Source organism: Hemicordylus capensis, chromosome 5 (assembly GCF_027244095.1).
Source record: "Hemicordylus capensis ecotype Gifberg chromosome 5, rHemCap1.1.pri, whole genome shotgun sequence".
NCBI classification, from domain to species: domain Eukaryota; kingdom Metazoa; phylum Chordata; class Lepidosauria; order Squamata; family Cordylidae; genus Hemicordylus; species Hemicordylus capensis.
This window is the reverse complement of record NC_069661.1, coordinates 138,284,534-138,309,096: the sequence shown is the minus strand read 5'-3', so window position 1 is coordinate 138,309,096 and position 24,563 is coordinate 138,284,534. Positions and strand designations below refer to the sequence as shown.

The window sequence follows — 24,563 nt, the reverse complement described above, 5'->3', positions numbered from 1 at the left end:
TAAAACCCCAGGAAGGGGTTTCTCCCCTTGCCTTGTAATTGGCTCCAGGGAGCTGTAATGACAGAAATAACCACTAGAGGGCTTTGAGAAGACAAACATGAGCCGAACATAACGCTCAGCTGCAGCGAGTTCACTAAATGGCATTTGGGGGAGTGTGGGTGGAACCTGATATGAAAGATCCAGAGTGTTCTGCCTTAGCGGAATAAGCTGTGATAAGTCAGGAAAGTGTGGTCTGATTGGCTAGTTGGTCCCACCTCCTGCTGAGGGACAGGCCTGACTGTGCTCGGCTGTAGTTTGGCTGAGGGACAGGCCTGGCGAGGGAGCAGAAAAGGGTAAGAAGAAGGGAAGGGGGTGTCTTTGGGAGTTCTGCAGCTCGGAAGGGGTTCAGTTCAGATGTAGGAAGGGGTGACTGAGACTGAGGAAGCTCTGGGTAAGGTTGCATCAGGGTGGCTGAAGAAGAACCCAGGGGTCCTGGGATCCAGCACTTGTCCGTCTCCAATCCCCACTCCACAAGAGTAAACTTCCTGTTGGTTTGCACATGTAGAAACTCCAGCCGGGGTTGCCTGGATACAAAATATGTCCATTGGAAAGTGCCGTTGTCTCAGAGACATTTCACTAGAAGGATTATAAATTCAATCAAGAATCTGAGTTCCTGGGTTCTGGCTACTACCCCAAACACAGCCTCAATCCCTCTTGCCTTGCTTTGCTCTCGCCTCATCCACCTCCTTGCCCCAGCAGAAGGCAACACTCTACGTGTAGCCAGCATGTGTTTGCTGCGCCCACCCTACCCAGTTTATTGAGGTGGCCACTGCTCCCACCTTGCTAACAGACATGTCTGCTTTGTAGGCAGGGAGCCTACACCGTGAGGGCACATTCACACATGTGCCCTCATTTCCAGGAAGCTCATGCCCCGGCAGCAGCCGAGGTGCTTGGAGCAAAGTTGTCTGAAAGCAGCGGAATGTTAAGTAGTTGGGAAGAGACGCTGGACGAAATGGCAGGCCCAGCATCGGTCTAGTAGCCACCGCCGGGGGTGGGGTAGAAGAACTGCTGGCTCACCCCCCAGCAACTATCCCCTCGGCTGCACAGCGGCTTAAATTTACAAAAATTTACAAAACAACCCGGAGGTTCGCGGCAGGGGGAGGCAAGCGGCAACTAGCGGGAGGTTTGGCGTGGCAGGGTGGCTCTTTCCATCGTTCTTTCTTTTTAAACTCTTTCTCTCTCTCCCTCTCTCGCCTCAAGCCTGCTCCATCCCTTTTTCTTTTTCTATTCCTCTCTCTCTCTCGCTCTCTCAAGCCAAACCTACTCATCTTCTTTCCATCTCTTTTTAAACTTTTTCTTTTCTCTTTCTTTCTTTCTCTCCCTCTCTCTCCCCTCAAGCCTGGCCCACCCCCTTTTTCTTTTTCTATTCTTCTATTTATCTCTCTCTCACACTGTCATTATCTCAAGCCAAACCTACCCATCCTCTTTCCATCTCTTTTTAAACTTTCTCTTGCTCTTTCTTTCTCTCCCTCTCTTCCCCCTCAAGCCTGCACCATCCCCTTTTCCTTTTTCTATTCCTCTTTCTCTCTCTGGTCAAGCCTCCCCCATCCCCTTTCTCTCCCATCTTCCACACAGGTGGAGTTTGTGTTGAAGGATCAGAACAGTGTGTGGAGAAGGATCAAGGTGTAATTTTAATCAAAATTTCAGAGAAAAACTTCTCTTATTTTTTTGCTTATAAGTGTTCCATGTTAAGTAGGGTGATTTGTATGAATAATAAACTGTGAAACCATGCAGGCTTGTATTATTTTTCCTTACAAATGCACTATTTTAAAGTTTGTTCATGAATTATCAAGAAGGCTGTGAATCCATGGAGGAGCCTCTGCTGTTTTTCTTTTTAACAAGTGTATTTATGTATTTTATTAGAATGAAATTTAATTTTAAATTAATCTGAGCCTGCCAACAAAAGTTAAATTGTAATTAAATTCATTTTAATTTGATTTAATTAATTAATATTGTTACTTTAATAATCAACACCCTAAAGATTGACCTTGGCCCCCACATGCCAAGTCAGTGGGGGGCCCATTTTAAAATCTCGTCTCTGGGCCCACTCCAACCTTGGTACACCTCTGGGCTTATCTTTGGAATTCATATATTGCATGATTACAGTTTTCCAGCTAGCTCTGTAATAGAGCACATGCATTCACAGAGATGATTCCAGGTTGATTTATTGGCACCTCTAGTAATAAATCCCACATAGCAGATCTGAGAGAGACTTTGGAGAGCAACTGCTAAACAGAGTAGGGTATCACAGTACAGGGCTAGATGGACCATTGATCTGACTCAGTATCCAGCATCTTCATATGTCCACATTATTCAACCATTCTCCTTTTAATTAATATTTGTCTAGTTAAATCTATACTTCCCAAAATGCCTGTAGAGTGTAAACTTCTGCATTACTCTCTCTTATTTATCTTTTAAAAGTAGTGTTATTTTTAATGGGTTTTTTTATTTTTAATAGTTATTATTTGGATGTTAATCATCCCAATAATTGATGCTTCCTTTTTTCTTCCTGGTGGCTATTTTATTATTGATTGATTTGATTTGATTTGATTTGATTTTTATACCGCCCTTCCGAAATGGCTCAGGGCGGTTTACAATTAAAACAGAAAACATTAAGAACAATTAAAATAGAGATACAAATATAAATACCAATTTAAAACAACTTAAAAACAATTAAACTATCAAAACAATTAAAACCCTGAAAACCAGGTTAACATTAAAACAATTAAAAACTGATTAAAAACCCTGAAAGGCCAGGCCAAACAGATAGGTTTTAAGGGCTCTCTTGAAGGACAGTAAAGAATCAAGATTATGAATTTCTGCTGGGAGTGCATTCCACAATTCAGGAGCAGCTACAGAGAAGGCCCGCCTCTGAGTCGTCACCAAACAAACCGGTGACAACTGGAGACGGACCTCCCCAGATGACCTTAATGTGCGGTGGGGATCATGTAAAAGAAGGCGCTCTCTAAGATATCTTGGACCCAAGCCGTTCAGGGCTTTAAATGTAATAACCAGCACTTTGTATTTTGCCTGGAAACATATTGGCAGCCAGTGTAACTGATTCAAAACAGGCATCATATGGTCTCTCTGGGTTGCCCCAGAGACCAATCTGGCTGCCGCATTCTGAACTAACTGAAGTTTACAGACTACATACAAAGGCAGCCCCACGTAGAGCGCGTTGCAATAGTCAAGCCGGGAGGTTACCAGCTGATGCACCACTGTTTTGAGGTCATCCTCTTTGAGGAATGGGCGCAGCTGTCGAATCAGCCAAAGCTGATAGAAAGCACTCCTGGCCATGGCCTCCACCTGAGATACCAGGGTGAGGCCTGGATCCAGGAGTACTCCCAAGCTGCGCACCTGCTCCTTCTGGGGGAGTGTAACCCCATCCAGCACAGGGAGATCTAACTCACTCCTCAGATTCTGAGCCCCCACAATGAGCACCTCCGTCTTGCTTGGATTCAGCTTCAATTTGTTCTCCCTCATCCAGCCTATTACTGCCTGTAGGCAGGCATTTAGAGAATGAGTGCCATTTCCTGGGCATGAAAAGGAGAAGTAGATTTGGGTGTCATCAGCATACTGATAACACCCAGCACCAAACCTCCTGATGACCTCACCCAGTGGTTTCATGTAGATGTTAAAAAGCATTGGTGACAGAATGCAGCCCTGAGGGACTCCATATAACAGCTCCCGTTTTGAGGAGCAACTGTCACCAAGCTCCACCATCTGGAATCTACCCGAGAGATAGGAACAGAACCACTGCAAGGCAGTGCCCCCATCCCCAACTCCCCCAGGCGATCCAGAAGGATACCATGGTCGATGGTATCGAACACCGCCGAGAGATCCAGAAGAACCAGCAGAGTCACACTCCCTCTGTCGATTCCCCGGTAAAGGTCATCCATCAGGCCGACCAAGGCTGTCTCAACTCCATAGCCCGTTCTAAAGCCAGTTTGAAATGGGTCTAGATAACCAGTTTCCTCCAAGACTGCCTGGAGCTGGTCAGCCACCACCCTCTCAATCACCTTGCCCAACCAAGGGAGATTGGAGATTGGCCTGTAGCTGTCCATCGCTAAGGGGTCCAGGGAAGGCTTCTTTAAGAGTGGTCTAATCATTGCCTCCTTCAGGCAGGGGGGCACCCTACCCTCCCTCAGTGATGCATTTACAATATTAATTAAGCCATCTCCAACAATCTCCCTGCTAGATAGAAGCAGCCAAGTCGGGCAAGGATCCAGAGAACAGGTGGTAGGCCGCACCGCCGCAAGCAGCTTGTCCACATCCTTAGGAGTCACAGATTGAAACTGATCCAATCTAATACTGCAAGGAGGATTTCTGGACACCTCCTCCATAGACCTTGCAGAAATAGTGGAGTCCAAGTCAGCCCAAATACAGGAGATCTTATTTGCAAAGAACCCATTAAAGGCATCACAGCAGAGCAACCCCGGGGACTGATTGGAAGTAGAAGGAGGAGAAACCAGACTCCTCACAACCCAGGATAGCTCCGCTGAGCGTGAACCTGCAGCTGCAATGCACACAGACCAGAATCTCTTTTTCTCTGTGCGCACTGCCTCCGCATAAGCCTTCAAATGGGTCACGTGCTGAACCCTGTCAGATTCGAACTGAGTTCTCCTCCACTTACGCTCTAGTCGCCTACCCAACCGCTTCAGCCCCCGCAGCTCCTCAGTATACCAAGGGGCCCTTTTTGCAGCAGGTTGGAAGGGAGCAATCCTAGGAGCAATCGTGTCTACTGCCCAGTTGAGTTCCCTGTTCCAGGTTCCCACCAGGGCATCGACAGAATCACCGGCTGCACCAACGTCAAAATCCTCCAAGGTCTTTTGAAATCCCACTGGGTCCAGCAGCCTTTTCGGACGGACCATCCTAATAGGTCCACCACCCCTGCAGGGGTGGATTGCAGCTGTGAGACCAACCTTAACCAGGTAGTGGTCCGTCCATGACAATGGGGAAACCACTGGATTCCCCACCCACGGAGCACCCCCCTGATCCGAGCAAAAGACCAAATCGAGTGCATGACCAGCAATGTGAGTCGGTTCAGAAACTAGTTGAGATAGGCCCAGTCAGTCAGTCAGTCCTTTATTGCGGTCATAGACCGGTGCATAGTTAAAACATACATACTTACATACAAAAAAAGAAGCTCAGCATAATAAAACGGACAGATTATAACACAATAGTGACAAGTTAAAATTAAGGCAGTTGTGGTGAACTCCAAATAGGTCTGACTGAAAACCTTATTGAGCAGAGCACCCTCCATTACAATCATGAAACAAGAATCACGGGGGGGGGGGGAAGCAGAACATTATTGAAAACCTGAGCAGATGGTGCAAATGATATGGCAGTACCTTGCCATTTTGGTGATTAGGTTGTCATCAGGACTGGACAGTAAGTACTTCAAACAGAAGTCATCCAAGTGCCCAGGAAAACGTTGCAACAAAGGGGACACTAATCGTAAGCGGGTGTCCCTATAGAAGTTACAGTAAAGTATGGCATGCGCAGTTGTCTCCACTTGACCAGACCCGCAAGGGCAAAGTCGAGCAGAATAAGGGGTACCTTTAAATCTTCCCTCCATAACAGCAGATGGAAGCGCATTAAGACGGGCGAGCGTCAGAGCACGTCTATATTTGGGAATGGTAATTAGACTTAAATAGCTAGCTGGTTTAGTGTTAAAGGTTTGATCCCCCAGAAAAATATTCTTAGGCAGAGAAGCGACTTCTTCCTGCAGTTCCATGTCCATGATACGTTGTTTAATCTCAATCCTGGCACGATCATATCCCAATTTTATAATCTCGTCCTGAGAGAAACCATAGTGAGCCAATTTGTCAACAATTTGGGTCTTCCACTTAAATCGGAAACAATCAGTCTTAATAAGGGAGGCCAATCCTACACAAGAGAAGACAAATTTTAACCAGAGTGATATGATATTCCTCCAATAACAAGTTTCCAATCTAATCATACCCATCTCTCGTCTTAGCGCAACATTGGGCACACATCGGGGGACTAACAATATAGATCTCAGAAATTTAGACTGCAGGGCTTCTAAAGCCGTAAAGTTGCTGACAGGTCCTATTTGGGCTCCATACAGCACTTGAGAGTGGACTTTAGATACAAATAGTTTAACTGCAGCGGGGATGTAAGAAGCCCCCCTCGAGAAATGAAAAGAGGTAATAAGGTTCGTAGTTAACTGTGCCATCAAAAATGTGGATTTGAGGTGGGCATTGCGTGAACCTGATGATTGAAAAACCACTCCTAGATATTTGAAGGAGTTGACCTGTGCAATCCTGTGACCACTGATGGACCATTGATAGGCCCATAGTTGTCATGGCTGCTATGAACTCCTGAGCCGCACCAGACAAGCCAGCCCCAAAGTGGATATTGAAGTCTCCCAGCACCAAAAGTCTAGGAGACTCCAACACCAACTCCGCGACCAGCTCCGTCAGCTCAGTTAGGGAGTCAGTTGGGCAGCGGGGTGGACGGTACACCAACAGAATCCCCAATCTATCCCTAGTTCCCAGCCTCAAAAATATGCACTCAATATAAGTCAGCTGTCTCACAGGGGCCCTGGTAAGGGAAATGGTATTCTTATGGACCACAGCCACTCCACCACCACCCCGCCCACTTCCCCTGGCCTGTTCCACAACAGAGTAACCTGGTGGGAGAAGCTGAGCCCACACTGGACCACTCGCCTCCCCCAACCAGGTCTCCGTTATACATGCCAGGTCAGCTCCCTCATCCACAATCAGATCATGGACAATTTCGGTCTTATTCTGAACTGACCTGGCATTGCAAAGGAGTAAGGCCAGATTCTGTGGGTCGTTGGAGCTGCTCCCCAAGGCCGAAGAGTTAACAGAACAATTGGAAGTGGAAACAGTTACTAAATTACTGACTTCCCTTCCCCTGTAACGGCCAGCTGCTCTGCCAGCACCAATTCTTCTATTCTCCACCACTACAGTAATAGCTGCCCCTGAACCGCTAGGCACACCCCCAGCACCATCCCCCCCAAGAGAGCCCAAACACGTCTGCAAGAGGCCTGGCCCAACCCAACCCCCCAGCCCTCAGTCCCACCCCCAAAGGCCCGGCCCCAAAGGCAGGCCCCCTTTGGCGGCCGCCTACAGGCGGCCTGACGGCTACGCCTATGGCGAGCCTCCTTGCTTTTAAGCCTGCAAGCCCCAGAAGCCACTCCTCACACAAGCAGCTCCCAGGACAGGCGGCAGGTGGTAGAACTTAAGCAGTCTTGAGCAATCTGGGAGGCTGGCAACCAGCCAGCTGGAATTTGGCAGCCAAACAAGCAGGCTGCACTCCGTCTGTGTTGGATGGAATGTCCACAGAGGGCAAAGGGGCTAGATGGTAAATCCCAGCAAGGCAGATGAAATGGCCCTGCTCCCCTGTTACCTTCCCACTTGCTTCGAGGCAAGCCTCCTTGCTTTTAAGCCTGCAAGCCCCAGAAGCCACTCCTCACACAAGCAGCTCCCAGGACAGGCAGCAGGTGGTAGAACTTAAGCAGTCTTGAGCAATCTGGGAGGCTGGCAACCAGCCAGCTGGAATTTGGCAGCCAAACAAGCAGGCTGCACTCCGTCTGTGCTAGATGGAATGTCCACAGGGGGCAAAGGGGCTAGATGGTAAATCCCAGCAAGGCAGATGAAATGGCCCTGCTCCCCTGTTACCTTCCCCTATTTTGAGACATATTAATATTTGAATGAAATATTCATTTATTTATTCATTCATTCATTCGTTTGTTTGTTCATGTATGTATGTATGTATGTATATATGCACTTAACACATTTCTATACCACCCCATACACAAGTCCCTGTGCGGTCCACAGTCTAAAAACACAACCATTAAAACATTAACACAATTAAAACAATTTAAAATATAGATTAAAAACTCTAAAACTTAAACTTTAAAAGATAAACTAAAAGAACGACTAAACAAGTATGTCTTCAGGTCCTTCTTAAAAACATCTTTTAAAAATATAATAGAAATCAAGGGATACTAGTAAAATGCTGATAATCTGTTGAGGTTTTTAAAGGAATGTTCTCTTCATTCTAGAAGTTTACTACATGTATCTAATAGAGGTGTGCACGAATGTTTCCCTCAAATCGAATTGCAAAAAAAATCAAATAGATCCATTGAACTGGTCAGCCATAGCTGGATGGTTCAATGAATCGGAAATCCGCAAAACAAAATTGCAGTTCACCCATAGGAACAATGAGGAACTTGAATCCCCCAATTGTTCCCCATGGGTAGGTCCTAGGGACAGCAAAGTGGGTTTGGTGGTAGGGCATGATGGGTGCTATCTACCATCCAACCCACAAAAGAAATGAGCAACCAGGCAATTTTATTTTTAAAAAATTAAATGCCCCCCCCAACCCCCATAGGATCCTATGGTAGTTTAGGGTTTGTTTGTTGTTTTTAATGAAAAGTCACCTGCTTGCCTATTACTTTTGTGGGTTGGTTGGTAGGTAGCAACCATCATGTCGTACTACCCAACCCACTTTGATGTCCCTAAGACCTGCCCATGGGGAACAATAGGGTGATTCAAGTTCCCCATTGTTCCCTATGGGTAGGGCTGTCCCTAGGGTGCTGTGGGGCTGGGGGCAAATCAGCATGTGCCTTCGACATTTTGATCTAATATATATCATAAGATAGAATATAAAAACAAGTATATTTTTTGCAAATATGCATGAACAGAAAAACATTTCAAAATGCAACTTAACATGATATTCCCATCCAGACACATGTTTCTTCCCCCACACCCCATCTGGAGCCAAAGCAACTGCAGGCATGCATGTAAAGACAAGTCTCCTTAAGCAGACAAACTAGCATTATCTTGACATAATTTCCACCAACATTCCCAAAGACCCCAACCAGGCAGGTCCCCCAGCCCAGTCAACCCACAGGAGAGGAGAGGAGAGTGGAGGCAGAGACAATAATAATCAACAATTTACTGGTTGGCTGGCCTGGTCTCAGTCGCTGGTCTCTAGCCTCTCTCTCTTGGCTGCTCACTGCAGCGTGCTGCTCCTGGTGGTGGAATGGACTGTGTGTGTCTGTGGAACGGAGGAGGAGAACCAGCCTCTGCTGCCTGCTGCTACGGTGTGCCTATGCTGTGTGCCTGTGCATGCAGCAGCTCGGAGTCCAGCCATTGCTAGCCAACTCCCTCCAAGCCAAGCATCCCCATTGCCAGCACACAGCACACACAGAGCACTCCTCCAGTCTCCTCAGTCACTTCATTCTTTCGTCTCGCCTCCTCTCAGCGTGCCTGACTCAGACTGCCTGTGTGGTGCTGCATGCCACAGAATAAAAATCACATGTCCACAGGGACACCATGCACATTCTAAGAGAGGAGGGGACGGCTGGGCAGAGAGCAGAGGTAGAGCACTGGCAGCCAGCGATGCCAACATAATCATACTGTGACCCTATGTCGTCCTCTGTCTGTTTGCTGCTGAGCAAGCGGAGAGCAGGATGCTGCTCGCCACGTGCTCTAGCCCCTTCCCTCCTCCCCCAGACTCACCACTGGCCACTGCTGGCAGTGGCTGCCTTGCCAGGTGCTGGCAGTGGCTGCCTTGCCAAGTGCTGGAGGCTGCCCCTGGCTCGGGTGAGCGAGTAGGAAGGAAGCAGGCTGCTGCTTGCCGCTTGCTCGCTTGGAGCCCCAACCACCCACTATATCATCATGATGGCAGCAGGCAGCTGCCGCTGCAGCTCCACACACTGAGAAGGGCTACCCTGCCATATAGAGAGGGTGTGGCCCCGCAGCAGGTGTTCCATGGAGACTGCTGCTGCTGTCCAGGTGTAGGGCCCAGAGTGATGGCCCTGGTTGCCCTGCCCTAAGGACAGGCCTGCCTATGGGCAATACAAACAGAGTGCACACATTTTGCAACCCTGCCTTGCAAAACAACAACAACTGCAGAACAAAAGCACACACAATCCCCCTCAACACAGAACAGAACACCACATTTTGCCAAACACACTGTCCAAAGATGGCCCAAAAGGAATCACTGACCCAGAATCCACTGCCAGCCACAGTGCCTGCACTGCAGTAGCATCATTGGCACAAGTTGCTTTCTCACACACAACTATGACTCCTTACAACAGCTGCAATAGCAGCACCCTTGGCGGCCAGCAAGCATAACCATAATCTCAATGTCTTCAGCCATATTTTGACAATACAGAATGCAGAGCAGAGCAGTGAATGAAGCACATTAGCCTCAAGGCCAGACATGGAGCTCCTATCTTACTGTGAGAAGAAGTCTTCTTCTCTTCTTCTTCCTGGACTCCTCTTCTTCTTCCTGCCATACATCCCCGCCTACCTGTATCTGGATAACATACCATGGCTTCAGATTGGTGCTGGGCCCCAGCTGACAACCTGGCACCAGATCAGGGCACCAGTCCATATGTCATCATTGGTCACCAGTGGCATGCATGTCAGCAGCACTAATGGGCAGACTATGACACATCTGAGACTGGGATTGGCCAGAGTGTGGCAAGCTGCCAGTGGTGTTGCTGTGGATGGGGATGACCATGAGTCACTCACCCTCCTTCTCACTCTAAATGCTGGTTGGTGGTGGACACAAGAGGAACCTTCCAGTAACCATCGCCAAGTCCAGCAAAAAACCTTGAATAGGTGCACTTAGAGCTTATCTCATTTCAGGAAGTCCTTCTGGGCAGAAGATAACATATTTTGTTAACATAATGAACGTGTTTCCCGTGCTTCATGCCAACCATTAACACGTATGTTAGAGAGATGAGCCTGTTGCAATCTTTACTGCTCTTCCTGTGAAGGTGATTAGTTTAAAAGGCCAATCCTTTGTGCCAACACTGAGAAGAGTTTCGGCTACTCCTTTCAGATAAATAACTTCTCCCTAACCTTTTGAGGTAGTCTACTCAGGTAGTAGACTAAGGTAGTCTACTCAGCTACTTTCCTTGTGCATGAACCAAGGGGGAGCATGAGGAATAGTCCTCTTTCAGTTGTGGGTTAGGCTTGACCTGGAGTTATCTTCCCATGCTACTTGCTAAGTGACTTATTTTGAGGGAGTTAGCTCATGTAGGCAAATTGTGAGCCCCTGATCCCGCAAGTCAAAATGGAAACTACAAGAAGTGCTGTTAAGAGAACAGCCTGTTTCGAGGCTTCCAGCAGCACGTTTCCAAATCACATGTAGATGATTTCCAAACAGGCTGTTCGCCTAACAACATTTCTCCACAAGAACAGCTGTAGCAACAGCAGGATGGTGCCCAGTGCTTGCAGCAGGGATATCTTGCCTGGCCGCAGCCCCAGAAGAGCCAAGCGCATCCCATGCAACTGAGTTCAGAGTGTGCACCACACAACAGATGGACACAAATGGACCCTGCTCGGCTGCCTTTGTGATGTTGGTGGCATTGTCAATGACCAAGAAGCCTCGTCGAAGGTTTGGCTGCCTGGACAGCCATTCCTCCTGCTGGCAATTCATGGCTGCTGACAACTCAGCTTCTGTGTGCTAAGTGTCCAGCACCACCACATGCAGCACAGCCCACCTGTGCTTCGCAGTTTGGAAGCACACCACCACCAGCAGATGTCCCCTCGCTCTCCTGCCAAGTGTGCTGTGAGGGACAGTAAAGCAACATGTCTCCCACTGGGACTGTCCCACAGATCCATAGTGAAGTGCACACTGGTGTCAAGCACTGCTGTGCGCAGCAGCCCCTACATGCCAGGAGGGCACCACCCACCTGCTGAAGGTGGTGCGTGAGAGGATGTTGTAGCTGGGGGCAAGCAGTCAGAGCACCTGACTGAAGCTGGTGTTCTCCACCACCTGGAATGGCTGTTCATCCAAAGAGATAATCTCCCCAATGGCCTAGCTGATGATATGGGCAACCAGGCCAGTGCAGTTGATTACCCACCAACTGCACCAACAGCGCAGGCAACTTTTACTGGTTGGGAGCAGAAGCAGGAGCCATGCTGCTATCTGAAGGCACAGCAGGCCTATTGCTGCCAGCAAAGAGCAAGGAGCCTGAGGTGATGCCATCACAGATACTGCAGCATCACTGTCTTCCCAAGATGCTTGGGGTCCTTAAGCCTGCTGACCTTACACCTGCTGACCAGTGGATGCAGACAGAATGGTGTGGTCACAATGGCAGTGCTCAAAGTGGTCCCACACCATGCTGCTCTCAGTCTGGGACTGTTTTGGTGGTACTGAGGCTGCTGGTTCGTTCTGGGGGCTGCCATCACCACAGCCCTCCATCTGGGGCTGAGAAGGTCCAGGAACAATCAGAATTATTTCTCCCTGCTCCTCCTCTCTCTAAGATGAGGGGGTCGCACCATGGGGATTGGGGAGGACAGAGAGTGTGAACTGGCTGGGCTAGCAGCTGATGAAATCTCTTCCTCTGCTGCCATGGGAAGAAGAGGTTCTTCCCTGATAGGGGAAGATCTCTCCCCCCCCTTCTATCTCAGCTGCCACATGCAGCTAGACTGTGGGGGCAGGCTCCTCCGCAAAGGAGAGCCTGCACACAACCACATCAGCAGTGGGGGCAACTTGGGGAGTAGGCTCCTCACCATCTTCCACCATGACAAGCAGCATCACCCTTCCCTTTAAGGGGGTGTGGGGTCAAGATGGTCTGTTTATGGTCTGTTTGCCATAAACAGCGCTATCTCTAGCACTGTGGCTTTATGGGGAGGGAGCTGTTATTTATTTATTTATTTATTTATTTATTTATTTATTTATTTATTTATTTATTTATTTTTACATTTTATATCCCACTCTTCATCCAAGGAGCCCAGAATGGTGTACTACATACTTACATTTCTCCTCACAACAACTCTGTGAAGTAGGTTAGGCTGAGAAAGAAGTGACTGGCCCAGAGTCACCCAGCAAGTATCATGGCTGAATGATAACTCGGGTCTCCCCAGTCCTAGTCCAGCTCTCTAACCACTACACCGAGCAACACTGGGGCAAGCCTAAGTGAAGGGAAGGCAAAGAAGAGCAGGGGATTAGTGGCCTCTCTCTAACCCTCCCCTCCCACCTTGAGGTCCTGCTACCTAATTTCTCCCTTCCCTAAACAAACTGACCAAGGTTTCACTTATCTGGTGTTACCTATCTGGTGTCTTTGTCTGGGGGATTCCAGCAGCATCTTTGGCTGGTGTCTGCCAGGTGTTACTCTCAGAGGCACTGTTGGGCCAAGCAGACCATTTGGGGGTGGGCAGGTGGGCACCAGTCATGCACCCACCCATCCAAACAATCAAAACCAAAAAAAAACCCCGGGGGGGGGAGGTAAACAGAGGGAGCTTGGAAGGCTCCACACACCACATGCCAGTCTACAAAAACTAAAAATTAATCCACCATGTATAGGCAGCACACAGAAGCAGCAGCAAAGGTGGCAGCAGGACTGCAAAATAATAATGTAAAAACCCAGCACCCCAATTATTACAAGCAATGAGAAAAAACAATGTAACAAGGAATAAAATTCCAGCCTGGGAGCTGCTGGTACAATTTAAATAAAATGGGGTGGATCACAGCACCCCAGTTATTAAAGGGGTCTGGCTACAAGCAATGAGAGTAAAAAGAAACCACACTAGGAAATAAATTCTAAACAGCACCCAGTTAAGCTACTGAGTTGCTGGTACTATTCTTTTTAAAGAGGGGGCACACACAGTACCTCAGTAATTAAATCCACTGTGGGTGGGGCTGGCTACAAGCAAAAATAATAAAATAAAATTCCAAACAGTACCCAGTTAAAGCCATTGGTGCTGCTGGTACAAATAATTAAAAAAAGATGGGGGGGGAGCAGTTGGCACTGCACATTTAAAGCAAAAATAGAGACAGATAAGCCTAGCAGGCACTCTCTGTCTCTCTTTCTCCACTCACTGGGGGCCAGGCAGGCAGGCCCAAACCACCACTACCACTCTGCTCTCAGTGCTGCTGCAGTCTCTCTCTAATGATCAACAAACCAATCAAGAAGCAAGGAGATCTCAAGCCAGAAGCCGGTGCAGGAAAACCAACCAGCAATTGAAAAGCATGGAGACAAAATGGTGCCCTCAACGTGAATCACAGAAATCGATTCATAATAAATGGGGGTGATTTGATTCATTGTGATTCAATTTGTGCACAAGTTGAATTGCACATCCCTAGTATTATTTATTTATTGTACAATACGTATTCATTTATTGTACAATATGTAGCATTTGGACTGATATAGAAGAGAAACAAAATGATCAGAAAGCACAGATGGCTGCCCAGCTGAAATGAAAACATTATTTTATTGATTTCAAATATATTGATTTAACCAGGTGGCTAAAAAGCCTGAAAGTTTTTTCAGTGAGAAACAGAAGTATTGCAAAGCAAAAACACTTTCCTGAAGTTATTTATTTTACAGTTCACATAGTAACACTGATTGAGCTAAGGATGTGAACCCCTTCCCACATCTTTGAGAAAAGCTAGTCCTGTCTTTTGGTTTTGAAATTCCCCAAACATTTTGGCTGAGTAGGAACCCCTGGATTTGCTTCCCCATTTGCTTCCCCACCCCCATGCCCCTTCTCTCCCTGCCACCCACATGGAGTACCCCTTCTCTCCCTGTCATGCAAGCAGGACACACCTTTTCTTCCCACCATATGGGGTGTCCCTTCTTTTCCTGCTGTATACGTGGCACCAGCGGTGGCAGCAATGGCGGCCTCCCTGACTGAGCAGCCCAGGGTAGGCGGCCCTGCAGCTGGCCAGCAAGCATGTGCAGCAGCAATTTGAGTGGTTGGCATGGCAGCCAAGTACCATGTCTACCCCTCATCACACATGCATGGTGACCAGCTGAACAGTGGGGGCAGGGCAGCCTTCCTTGGGCTGCTCCGCCAGGAAGGCTGCTGCTGCTGCCATTCATGCGTGGCAGGGAGAAGAGGGGCACCCCATGTGCATGGCAGGGAGAGAAGAGGTGCCAGGGGGGCACCAGTCATGGGGAGCTCCACCCCTGCTTAGGAGTAATCCAGGAGTCCTGGACTACCTAGGGGTGTGCAAAATTTCACCCAGTTCCTCTAAAGTAGATTGCTGTTCTTATTTAAAACCTTTGGATTCCCTTGGATTTCTCAGATGTTTCACCTGATGAGAAAAATTCTCTTTGAATTTCTGTAGTTAAGCAAAATGAAGCAAGACAATGTGTAGAAAGAATAAATCTTCTTTATCTGAGCCCCACTGCACTTACTAGATTGAGTCTCTTGATACAGTTTTAGAAGCTCATTTCCATCTGGAACCACTGGCAGATATATGTGAATTGTTGGAGATGGAGCAGAACAGTATTGGATCATGAGTACTTGATACCAAGGGATAGGTGAACTCTCCTGAGTTTGACTTTTGTCTCTAAGAATTCTGAAATAACTCATAATGTTTGCCTCTTCATTTTTAACTGCCCCTCAAAATTTCATGTATTTTATTTTTCCAAATCATGGAAACTAATCACAGCTCAGACAGATCTGCACAAATGTTTCTGAAGGGTGCACCAAAGACTCCATGGAGCAAACCCAGGAATACTTGCCAGGAACAGAGCGGGGTGGGGTGGGGGGCAGGGGGGTGGATCTGAAAAAATTCTCCAGTGTTTCTCCTTGGGAGTAACTCTGAAATACCTCTTGAAATTTTGAAATCTTAACATTTCATATTTCACTTGGGATAAATTTTAGTTCTAGTCTTAGAAAAAGAGAGCTGTGACTCCTTGTCAAACCACTGAAAAACTCCCCCACCCAGATGATAACAAAAGCTTATGCAGAGCCCATTTTTATACACTTCAATGTACTTTTCCTTTACTGGAATCCATCCATCATTAATATATCATACACTGGCCTTTTCTTTTCAGATCCAAGGTTTATTAGTGCTCATCTGATCCCAGAAAGTGACAATCCAGAAGATGACAAGATATACTTTTTTTTCCGTGAAAATGCAATTGATGGGGAGCACTCTGGGAAAGCCACACATGCCAGAATAGGACAGATCTGTAAGGTAAAATTGTCTCAATTGTGTGGGAATTAATATATCATGATAATCATCCTACACTTGTAAGGAACAATTTAGTAGTAAGATATTGGGATCAAATGTTTAGCATGATGTGGTATTTGACAATGATTCCAGTGTATTGTGCACAATAGAAAATGTATAGGTATGATTGCAACTTTATTATGTTTATATCCTGCTCTTCTTTTAGAAAACTCTGGGTAAAGGAATTATAGCATTTATAGAATAACAGGTCTGGTTTGGAAATGCTCTTATTGTATTTAATATCTTTCCTCTTCTGTGCTAAGGTCTGGAGAAAGCGGTAGCAGACTCAGTGAAGCTATAGTGACATTTCTGATTCCTAAGTGAACATGGAATCTATCTGTGGGACAGAGGCATTGTTGATGTTATTGTTGCCATTTATACAGGTGAAACTCAGAAAATTAGAATATCGTGCAAAAGTCCATTAATTTCAGTAATGCAAATTAAAAGGTGAAACTGATATATGAGACAGACGCATTACATGCAAAGCGAGATAAGTCAAGCCTTAATTTGTAATAATTGTGATGATCATGGCATACAGCTCATGAAAACCCCAAATCCACAATCTCAGAAAATTAGACTATTACATGGAACCAAGAAGACAAGGATTGAAGAATAGAACAATATCGGACCTCTGAAAAGTATAAGCATGCATATGTATTCAGTACTTGGTTTGGGCGCCTTTTGCAGCAATTACTGCCTCAGTGCGGCGTGGCATGGATGCTATCAGCCTGTGGCACTGATGAGGTATTATGGAAGACCAGGATGCTTCATTAGCGGCCTTCAGCAATTCTGCATTGTTTGGTCTCATGTCTCTCATCCTTCTCTTGGCAACGCCCCATAGATTCTCTATGGGGTCAGGTCAGGCGAGTTTGCTGGCCAATCAAGCACACTACACTGTATACTTTTCAGAGGTCCGATATTGTTCTATTCTTCAATCCTTGTCTTCTTGGTTCCATGTAATATTCTAATTTTCTGAGATTGTGGATTTGGGTTTTCATGAGCTGTACGCCATGATCATCACAATTATAACAAATTTAGGCTTGACTGATCTCGCTTTGCATGTAATGCGTCTGTCTCATATATCAGTTTCACCTTTTAATTTGCATTACTGAAATTAATGGACTTTGCACGATATTCTAATTTTCCGAGTTTCACCTGTATATTACCTTTAAACAATTAAAAAGTAGTTTACAGAGAAAAAGGAATATAAAGTTGGTTCCCTGTCCCCAAAGGCCTGACAATCCAGGGCCTACAGCAGCCACTGGAAAGACACCGTGCTGGGAGTTTCTCTCCCCTCTGCTTAATATAAGAGCTACCACTTTAAAAGGTGCTGCTTTGCCCAGTTAGTAGGGAAGAATGTGGCAACCCAATTCCAAAGCATGTGGGAACTCCACACATTGCCACACTGAATAAAGAGCCAGGAGTATCGCTATAGCTTTAATGAGTGTGGGACTGCTTACCTTCACCAGTGTTCAGTTTGCTGACATGTGAATCTGTCCAGTAAACTACAAATCCAGGCTACCTAAAGTAGTGTTGGGGACAAACCTGCTATAACTTCTCTGTTATCCCTGCCTTTAACATCAGATGGCTTATATGGGGATATATGTCCCCTGCTAACTGAGCAAAGAGGCACCTTCTTAAAGTGCTGTTTCTCTTTATTTGGCAGCAAGAGAGCAACCGGCCCTAAACACCCCCAACCGAGCTCCACTGGTTGTTGCTGGTGTCTATCTTATGTTTCTTTTTTGAATGTGAGCCCTTTGGGGACAGGGACCCATCTTGTTTATTTGTTCATTTGTTCATTATTTTTCTAAGTAAACTGCTTTGGAACTTTTGTAGAAAAGTGGTATATACATATTCGTAGTAGCAGTAGGATCCAAGTAATCTTCCATTCAGAAACTGATCAGGCTTGAGGTCAGCTTTCTCCATGTCATGTTAGCATGTTAAATATCAGTTTCTACAATATATGTTTTAATGATGTAAGATTGTCTTCAATTTAACAATGAGGGCAACAAAAAGAAAATAATCTTTCAAGAAGTTTAGAATGCATTGGGTCAATTTCAACAGTAGAAGTAATCTTTTAAAGCACATGTGGATACTTTTCATTTTTTCGTTGCTGTGTTGCCACCATGTTGCTTTTATAGCTCTAACAATGTAGCAGCACCATGTGCCCCCCCAAATGATTGCCAAAGAAAGGTAAATTAAAATTTTAAAATTAAAGCTGTTTACTGTAATTTGTAAGCATCTAGGAACTGCTGGAAATATCACAATTGCCTAAAATGCAAGCTCAAATATTTTGCTTCCTCAAGTGAGTATAGTGTGCTCAAGTGTGCTCAACCAACAGAATTTATGTCCAGTGCCATCCGCCTGTTAGGGGAAGCTTCAGGCACCTATAGGTACTAGTCTCCTCCTGCCTCTGACAACATGTGTGGGGTAAGCACTAGTTCCACCCTAAAAGCAAGGCACCAGATATCACATGTTGTCACCTTAAGTGGCACAGCAGGGAAATGCTTGACTAACAAGCAGAAGGTTGCCGGTTCGAATCCCCGCTGCTACTATATCGGGCAGCAGTGGTATAGGAAGGGCATAATCAGCTATATAAAGGCATAATCTCATACCATGTGGGAGGAGGCAATGGTAAACCCCTCCTGTATTCTACCAAAGAAAACCACAGGGCTCTGTGGGTGCCAGGAGTCAAAATTGACTTGATGGCACACTCTGCCTTTACCTTTATTTAAATCAGATTTTTAAAATCCTTCTGACAACTACTCTTCTTTTTACAGAATGACTTTGGTGGTCACAGAAGTCTTGTCAACAAGTGGACAACTTTCCTCAAAGCACGCCTGATGTGTTCTGTGCCAGGGCCCAATGGCATCGATACTCATTTTGATGAGCTACGTAAGTGCTCAAATTATTTCTGAATGCAAAATCATTCTCTGGTCATCTAAATATTAGTTTTTGAAATAATTAAGTTGTTTTTCCTTCTTTCCTTTCCTTTTTTTTTTTTTTTTTTTGGACAGAGGATGTGTTTCTAATGAACTCAAAAGACCCTAAAAATCCCATAATCTATGGAGTGTTTACAACTTCCAGGTATAGAACATATCATTTTACTTGCATGCGAGTTTATAAGAGCTGGCTGTTTTAAAAAGCTTTCTTTGTTAAGATGGTCCTTTTAAAATGAAGCCATTTTCTTAACCTTTGAACTTCTAGAAACCAGCAGATGTAAGAGGTTAATGAATTGGGGTTTTCTTATGAGCAGTGTACATCATCACCCTGAAGTCTGAGGCCACACAGTGTGAAAGAATTTGTGTTTTTTTCTGCATAATCCCTTTTGCTAACATTGATTTTAATATATAAGGATATCAGGAGTCTTTTATTGAATACTTTATTAAAGAGTCTTTATTGAGATGTACTTTATAGTACATCTTGACTATAAATCTGTTTCTAAATCTATATATCTTGGAACATAGGAATATAGGAAGCTGCCATATAACAAGTTAGACCATTGATCCATCTAGCTCAGTATTGTCTGGCACTTTCTGCATGCTAGTATGCAGATGCTCAGCAACAGGTTTGTGCTGGAAACTGAATTGCTTCCCATTACCTTTGCTTGAGCTGGACCAATTTTGTCTTCTTGTAAGAAATTTTACATAAAATACAATAAAATCACAAGTGACTTCCACCCACTTCGGGGGTCCATTGCTTGCATGGTTTGCAAGCATACCAGGAAGGCAGAAATCTTTACACAAGAGCCCCTGGTGGCGCAGTGGTAAAACTGCCGCCCTGTAACCAGAAGGTTACAAGTTCGATCCTGACCAGGGGCTCAAGGTTGACTCAGCCTTCCATCCTTCCGAGGTCAGTAAAATGAGTACCCAGAATGTTGGGGGCAATATGCTAAATCATTGTAAACCGCTTAGAGAGCTCCGGCTATAGAGCGGTATATAAATGTAAGTGCTATTGCTATTGCTATTGCTATATGCAGAATGGTGTGGGAACAGGAAACAGCCTACATGTCAGGTCTAGTAGAAAGAGAGGAGACCTAAGGAAGAAAAAGGCAGGTGAAGATATTGATAATGGGGAGTGGATAGAAAGAGAAATTAAAACACATACTGGAGAACCCCATTATCCATAGGGATTCTTTTCTGTGTGGGGGGCACGGATAGTGAAACCGCAGAACATAGGGACATAGGGAGCTGCCACATACTGAGTCAGACCATATACTGGCCATATACTGAGTCAGTCTATCTAGCTCAGTATTATCTACACAGTCTGGCAGTGGCTTCTCCAAGGTTGCAGGCAGGAATCTCTCTCAGCCCTATCTTGGAGATGCCAGGGATGGAGCTTGAAACCTTCTGCTCTTCCCAGAGCAGCTCCATCCCTTAAGAGGTATATCTTATAGTGCTTTCACATCAAGTCTCCCATTCATATACAACCAGGGCAGACCCTGCTTAGGTAAAGTGACCAGTCATGCTTGCTACCACAAGACCAGCTCTCCTCTCCGGATAACAGGAGAGGAGGCAATGGGAATTGGGGGGTTAGTTTTCTGAGGAAGTGGGGCAAAAGGGTGAAAACAGAGCAAAGAGCCCCTTTGCAAATGATGCAAAGCAGCTAGAGCAAATGGTGCAAAGGGACTGGTGAAAATGGGACAAAAACAGACAAAGTGAGGAAAATGGAGGGGGGTGCCAGACCATTTGTCTTCCCACCTGCCCAGAAATGCCCCCCCCCAAAGTTTTTAAATTGTGAGGTTTTCATGAAAATCATGTTTTCTCTATTTTTTTTTACAGCTGAAATTAAGCTGCAGCCTTTTTAACATTCATTTGTAACCTTTAAAAAAATCCTTGTAGTTCTTCAGTACTAAAGAATTGTCTCAAGACCTCTTGCTTTGCTGCTTTCTCAGCAAACTGGTTTTGCTTTGCTATTTGGGGACTGAACTGCCATTCTTCCCCTACAAAAATGATCTCACGGATATGTGAGTCTTAACTCCTTTTCAAGTATACCAAGGTTGGGTGGCAATTACCTGACCTTGGATACGTGAAACCACAGGTGCCAGATCCGCAATTAATGAAGTTCTCCTGTATAATAATATTTGGAAGGAAAACTTTTATTATTAACATAATAAATTCAAAACACTTGATTTTGAATTTGTTAGGCAATTATAATTGTGTTTGTCACCTCAAAAAAGCACAAATCAAAAGTTAAATGTTCGGGTTCCTAAAATGTTCATGAGACACAACTGATATCTAATTTAGAGACAATTACTTATTTTTTTTCTCCCCACCTATCTGCTTTCCCCCTTATTTTAGCAACATCTTCAGAGGATCAGCTGTGTGTATGTACAGCATGACTGATGTGAGGCGGGTGTTCCTGGGTCCATATGCTCACAGAGATGGTCCAAACTATCAGTGGGTCCCCTACCAAGGAAGGGTACCCTACCCACGGCCAGGGACTGTAAGTGAACAGTCAGATAATTCTGACCTTTATTTAGCTCACAGGTATTTAGGAATAACCTATATGATCAGTAGCAATAACCCTTGAGGAGTAACCAAAAAAAATTAACATTATTTCAGCAGGACGAAAAGTAGAGGATTATTTAACTTTCCTATTGATAAAGCAATGCATGTCCTCTGTCAGTTAAAGCTATAGAATTTAAATGCATTCTTTCTGTGCTAACCTACACATTCAGAAAAAACTGATTTGGTACAACCATCTTGTAAGATTTCAGAATGTAGATATGGTAATCACATGTTTAAGTTTGAATGATCCCCAGTGTGGGGAAAAGAAACACCCTGCAAATGGAAAACTAACATGTGAGACAGCAGGCTTAGCTGGAAGTTTTCATCCTGCCATGCTAGTTTTCAATGGGCTTTTTATATTGGGGGAGCATTCCGTTAAATGATTCCATGTGTGCATTCTAAAGTGCAACAGTCCCAAGAGAGCAATACTATGTGCTTGTTCATCAGGTGTAGATTGGATCTTTCTGTAATAGATCAGATAATGTTCTGAGCTTCTGCAGCTAATTATTTGAAATATAATTCAAATATAAACTGTACCAGTTCATTATTAATGTGTGCATCAAAATGAAATTTAGATAACAGTCTTTAGACCCCTTTCAAGCATCTGTCTGTGATAGGCAGACCATCACTAGGTTGGTCTCTGCAGATGGAAAGAATAGACATGAACTGAGACAACTGGTGTAAATAGTGCTATGATAAGGGGAAATAATCATTGATATGACTCACAGGGTCTAAGGCCCACTTCGGATGACACAGCAACCCTTAGTTACACTCACCTGAGATCAGCTTTCCTCATTGTCTGAATGCATGAAAATCCTGCAAAACAGTTCCATTGTCAACTTCAAACCAAGGACTGAACCTTCGATTTGAAGTTAAGTAGCTTGCTAGAACCAGAGCTCTGCTGACCCCATTGTGTCATTTGAATGCAGCGCTCAAGCTCATTGTTTGGGGTTTGCGCTCAAGCTCCTCCCGCAAGCACATCCCCTCTCATATCAGAGCCAATAGTTGACGCACTCAGTGAAGAGGGAGGTGGGGTTACAGATGGAGGCAATGGAACTGCAACTGCCAGATCATCTGCTGTATGACTCTTGGCTTCCGAAGTGAACCTCAGGTAAACCTACCCTCCATTTCACTGGTCATTCAAATGGGCCCTAAGGGTTGCAGTCTGACCTGCTGTATATTATATCGATAGTTTTCCCTTTCTCAATTTTCAGCACACGACACCTTTGTAAATTTAGATGTGTAGTACAATGTTCTATCAGTAAATGGACCATGTTTATTTTTACTTTCATCCTGTTCTTCTTTGGAAAGCTCCATTGACACCAGTTGTCTCAGTCTAAGGCTATTCTTTCCACCACCAATCTAGTGATGGCCTGCCTATCATAGACAGCTGCTTCAAAGGGATCTAAAGACTGTTATCTAAATTTCTATTAGAGTAGTCCAGAGCTATTAGAGTCCAGAGGTGTTAAAATTGGTCTGTACCATTTCAGACTGGAGGTAGAGAAGTGGCATTTTGAAACGCTCCCCCACATTAAAAAAATAAATAAATCCAAATCTTCCTTGCTTTAAAAAACAAACAAACACTTAGCACAGAAAATTTGTAGCCCAGTTGTCTCCCTGCTGCACTGTGTACTACTTGTAGGGAAACACTTTTAATAGAGGGGAAACATCATTATATTCAGAGGGAATAACTTCCAAGTAAACACGCATCACACCACATCAAGTTTTATAGGCCAGTCCATACTGCAGTCATGGAAAACAATTGCAACAGAAATCAAGGAAATCACTTCTGGCTCTCCAAGTAAATGTTTGTGCAGAAGTATTGACAGTGGTAACCTTTTGTCAGAATAGCATGCCATTCACTGGAATGAGCCCAGTGGAATTTTTGGCTTTTATGAAATATACCTATTTTGACTCAGCACTAATTGTGAGCTTTTCGTAGCTATTAGATGATAAAATGTGAACAAAGAAGCACTGGATGTTAGAATTATGGCTTCCAGACATAAACAAGAATTCAATACAGCATAATAAAGGATGACTTCTTTAAAATGATTTAGCACTTCATTTTCCTAAGGGATAACAATGCACCATTGAACTAAGGAATTTGAGAAGGAAACTGCCCACAAAATCTTTGGATGTCTCATGGTATGTTCACTCCTTGTAAATCTAAGGTTTATGAATGGCAGCTTGAAATGATCAATTTTCAAATGGTCCATTTAAAAAAAATCAAAAAATGATTATTCACACATGTTCTTGTATATGAATCCCCAGCTGCATTAACAATACTTAGCACTTCTAAATTACTTTTCTTGTTCAAAGCACTTCACATATCTTATCCGATTAATCATTATCTAATTAATGCAAGTAATCAGTATTGCACTCCATCTGGATAATTAAAACTGACTCGGGGATGTGAAATATGGAATTTTAAAAAATTACAAAATTGCTATAGGCTACAAAAAGACTGCTGTCAATTGTTGGTATTATTTAACTGCCAGACTATGGCATTGATCTTTTAAAAATGGTACCTCCTGCAGTGTTTCTGGTTTTTAATTGTGTTTGATCTGCAATTATCTCAGGCTTTGATATTCACTAATAAAAGCGGACGCTGGGTTGTTGTTGCTAGGAAAAGCACACAATAAAGTGATACCCAATATTCAATACACAGAGGAGCTCTTGTTGGGAATTCTCTCTGGTAGGAGAAACCCTTTTTCATTATAGCAGAGTGCACAGAGGCACAACACAGCAGAATTAGTTAGGCATGCGTGTATGCTGAGAGTAAAGTAACTTGGAGCCAGTTCATAGTTTCAAATCAATATAAATGGTATTTATTTAGAGAACTCAATTCTAGATAGGAAAGTGAGGAGTTAGGATCTCTAATCTAGCTAGCTAGCTGGATGCAGATGGATTCTGCATCTCTGCACACATGGTGCAAGGGAGAGGAGCTTGCATGTTGCAAGGTAGAAGGAACAGGAAGAGAAGAGAGAGAGGAAGGAAGTGTTCCTGAGAGTAGCAATCTACATTCCAAAG

At 44.7% G+C, this 24,563-nt stretch overlaps 1 protein-coding gene across 7 annotated transcripts in view; it reads left to right on the top strand.

Annotated features, from left to right (window-relative positions):
- SEMA3A (semaphorin 3A) overlaps positions 1 to 24,563 on the top strand; it is a 332,084-nt gene that overhangs the window by 263,195 nt on the left and 44,326 nt on the right. For all 7 annotated transcript variants that reach the window (XM_053257035.1, XM_053257036.1, XM_053257037.1 and 4 more), the window contains 4 exons: positions 15,845 to 15,987; positions 18,804 to 18,918; positions 19,041 to 19,110; positions 21,324 to 21,468. In XM_053257035.1, coding sequence (XP_053113010.1) covers positions 15,845 to 15,987; positions 18,804 to 18,918; positions 19,041 to 19,110; positions 21,324 to 21,468 — 473 coding nt within the window. The remainder of the gene's footprint in view (positions 1 to 15,844; positions 15,988 to 18,803; positions 18,919 to 19,040; positions 19,111 to 21,323; positions 21,469 to 24,563) is intronic.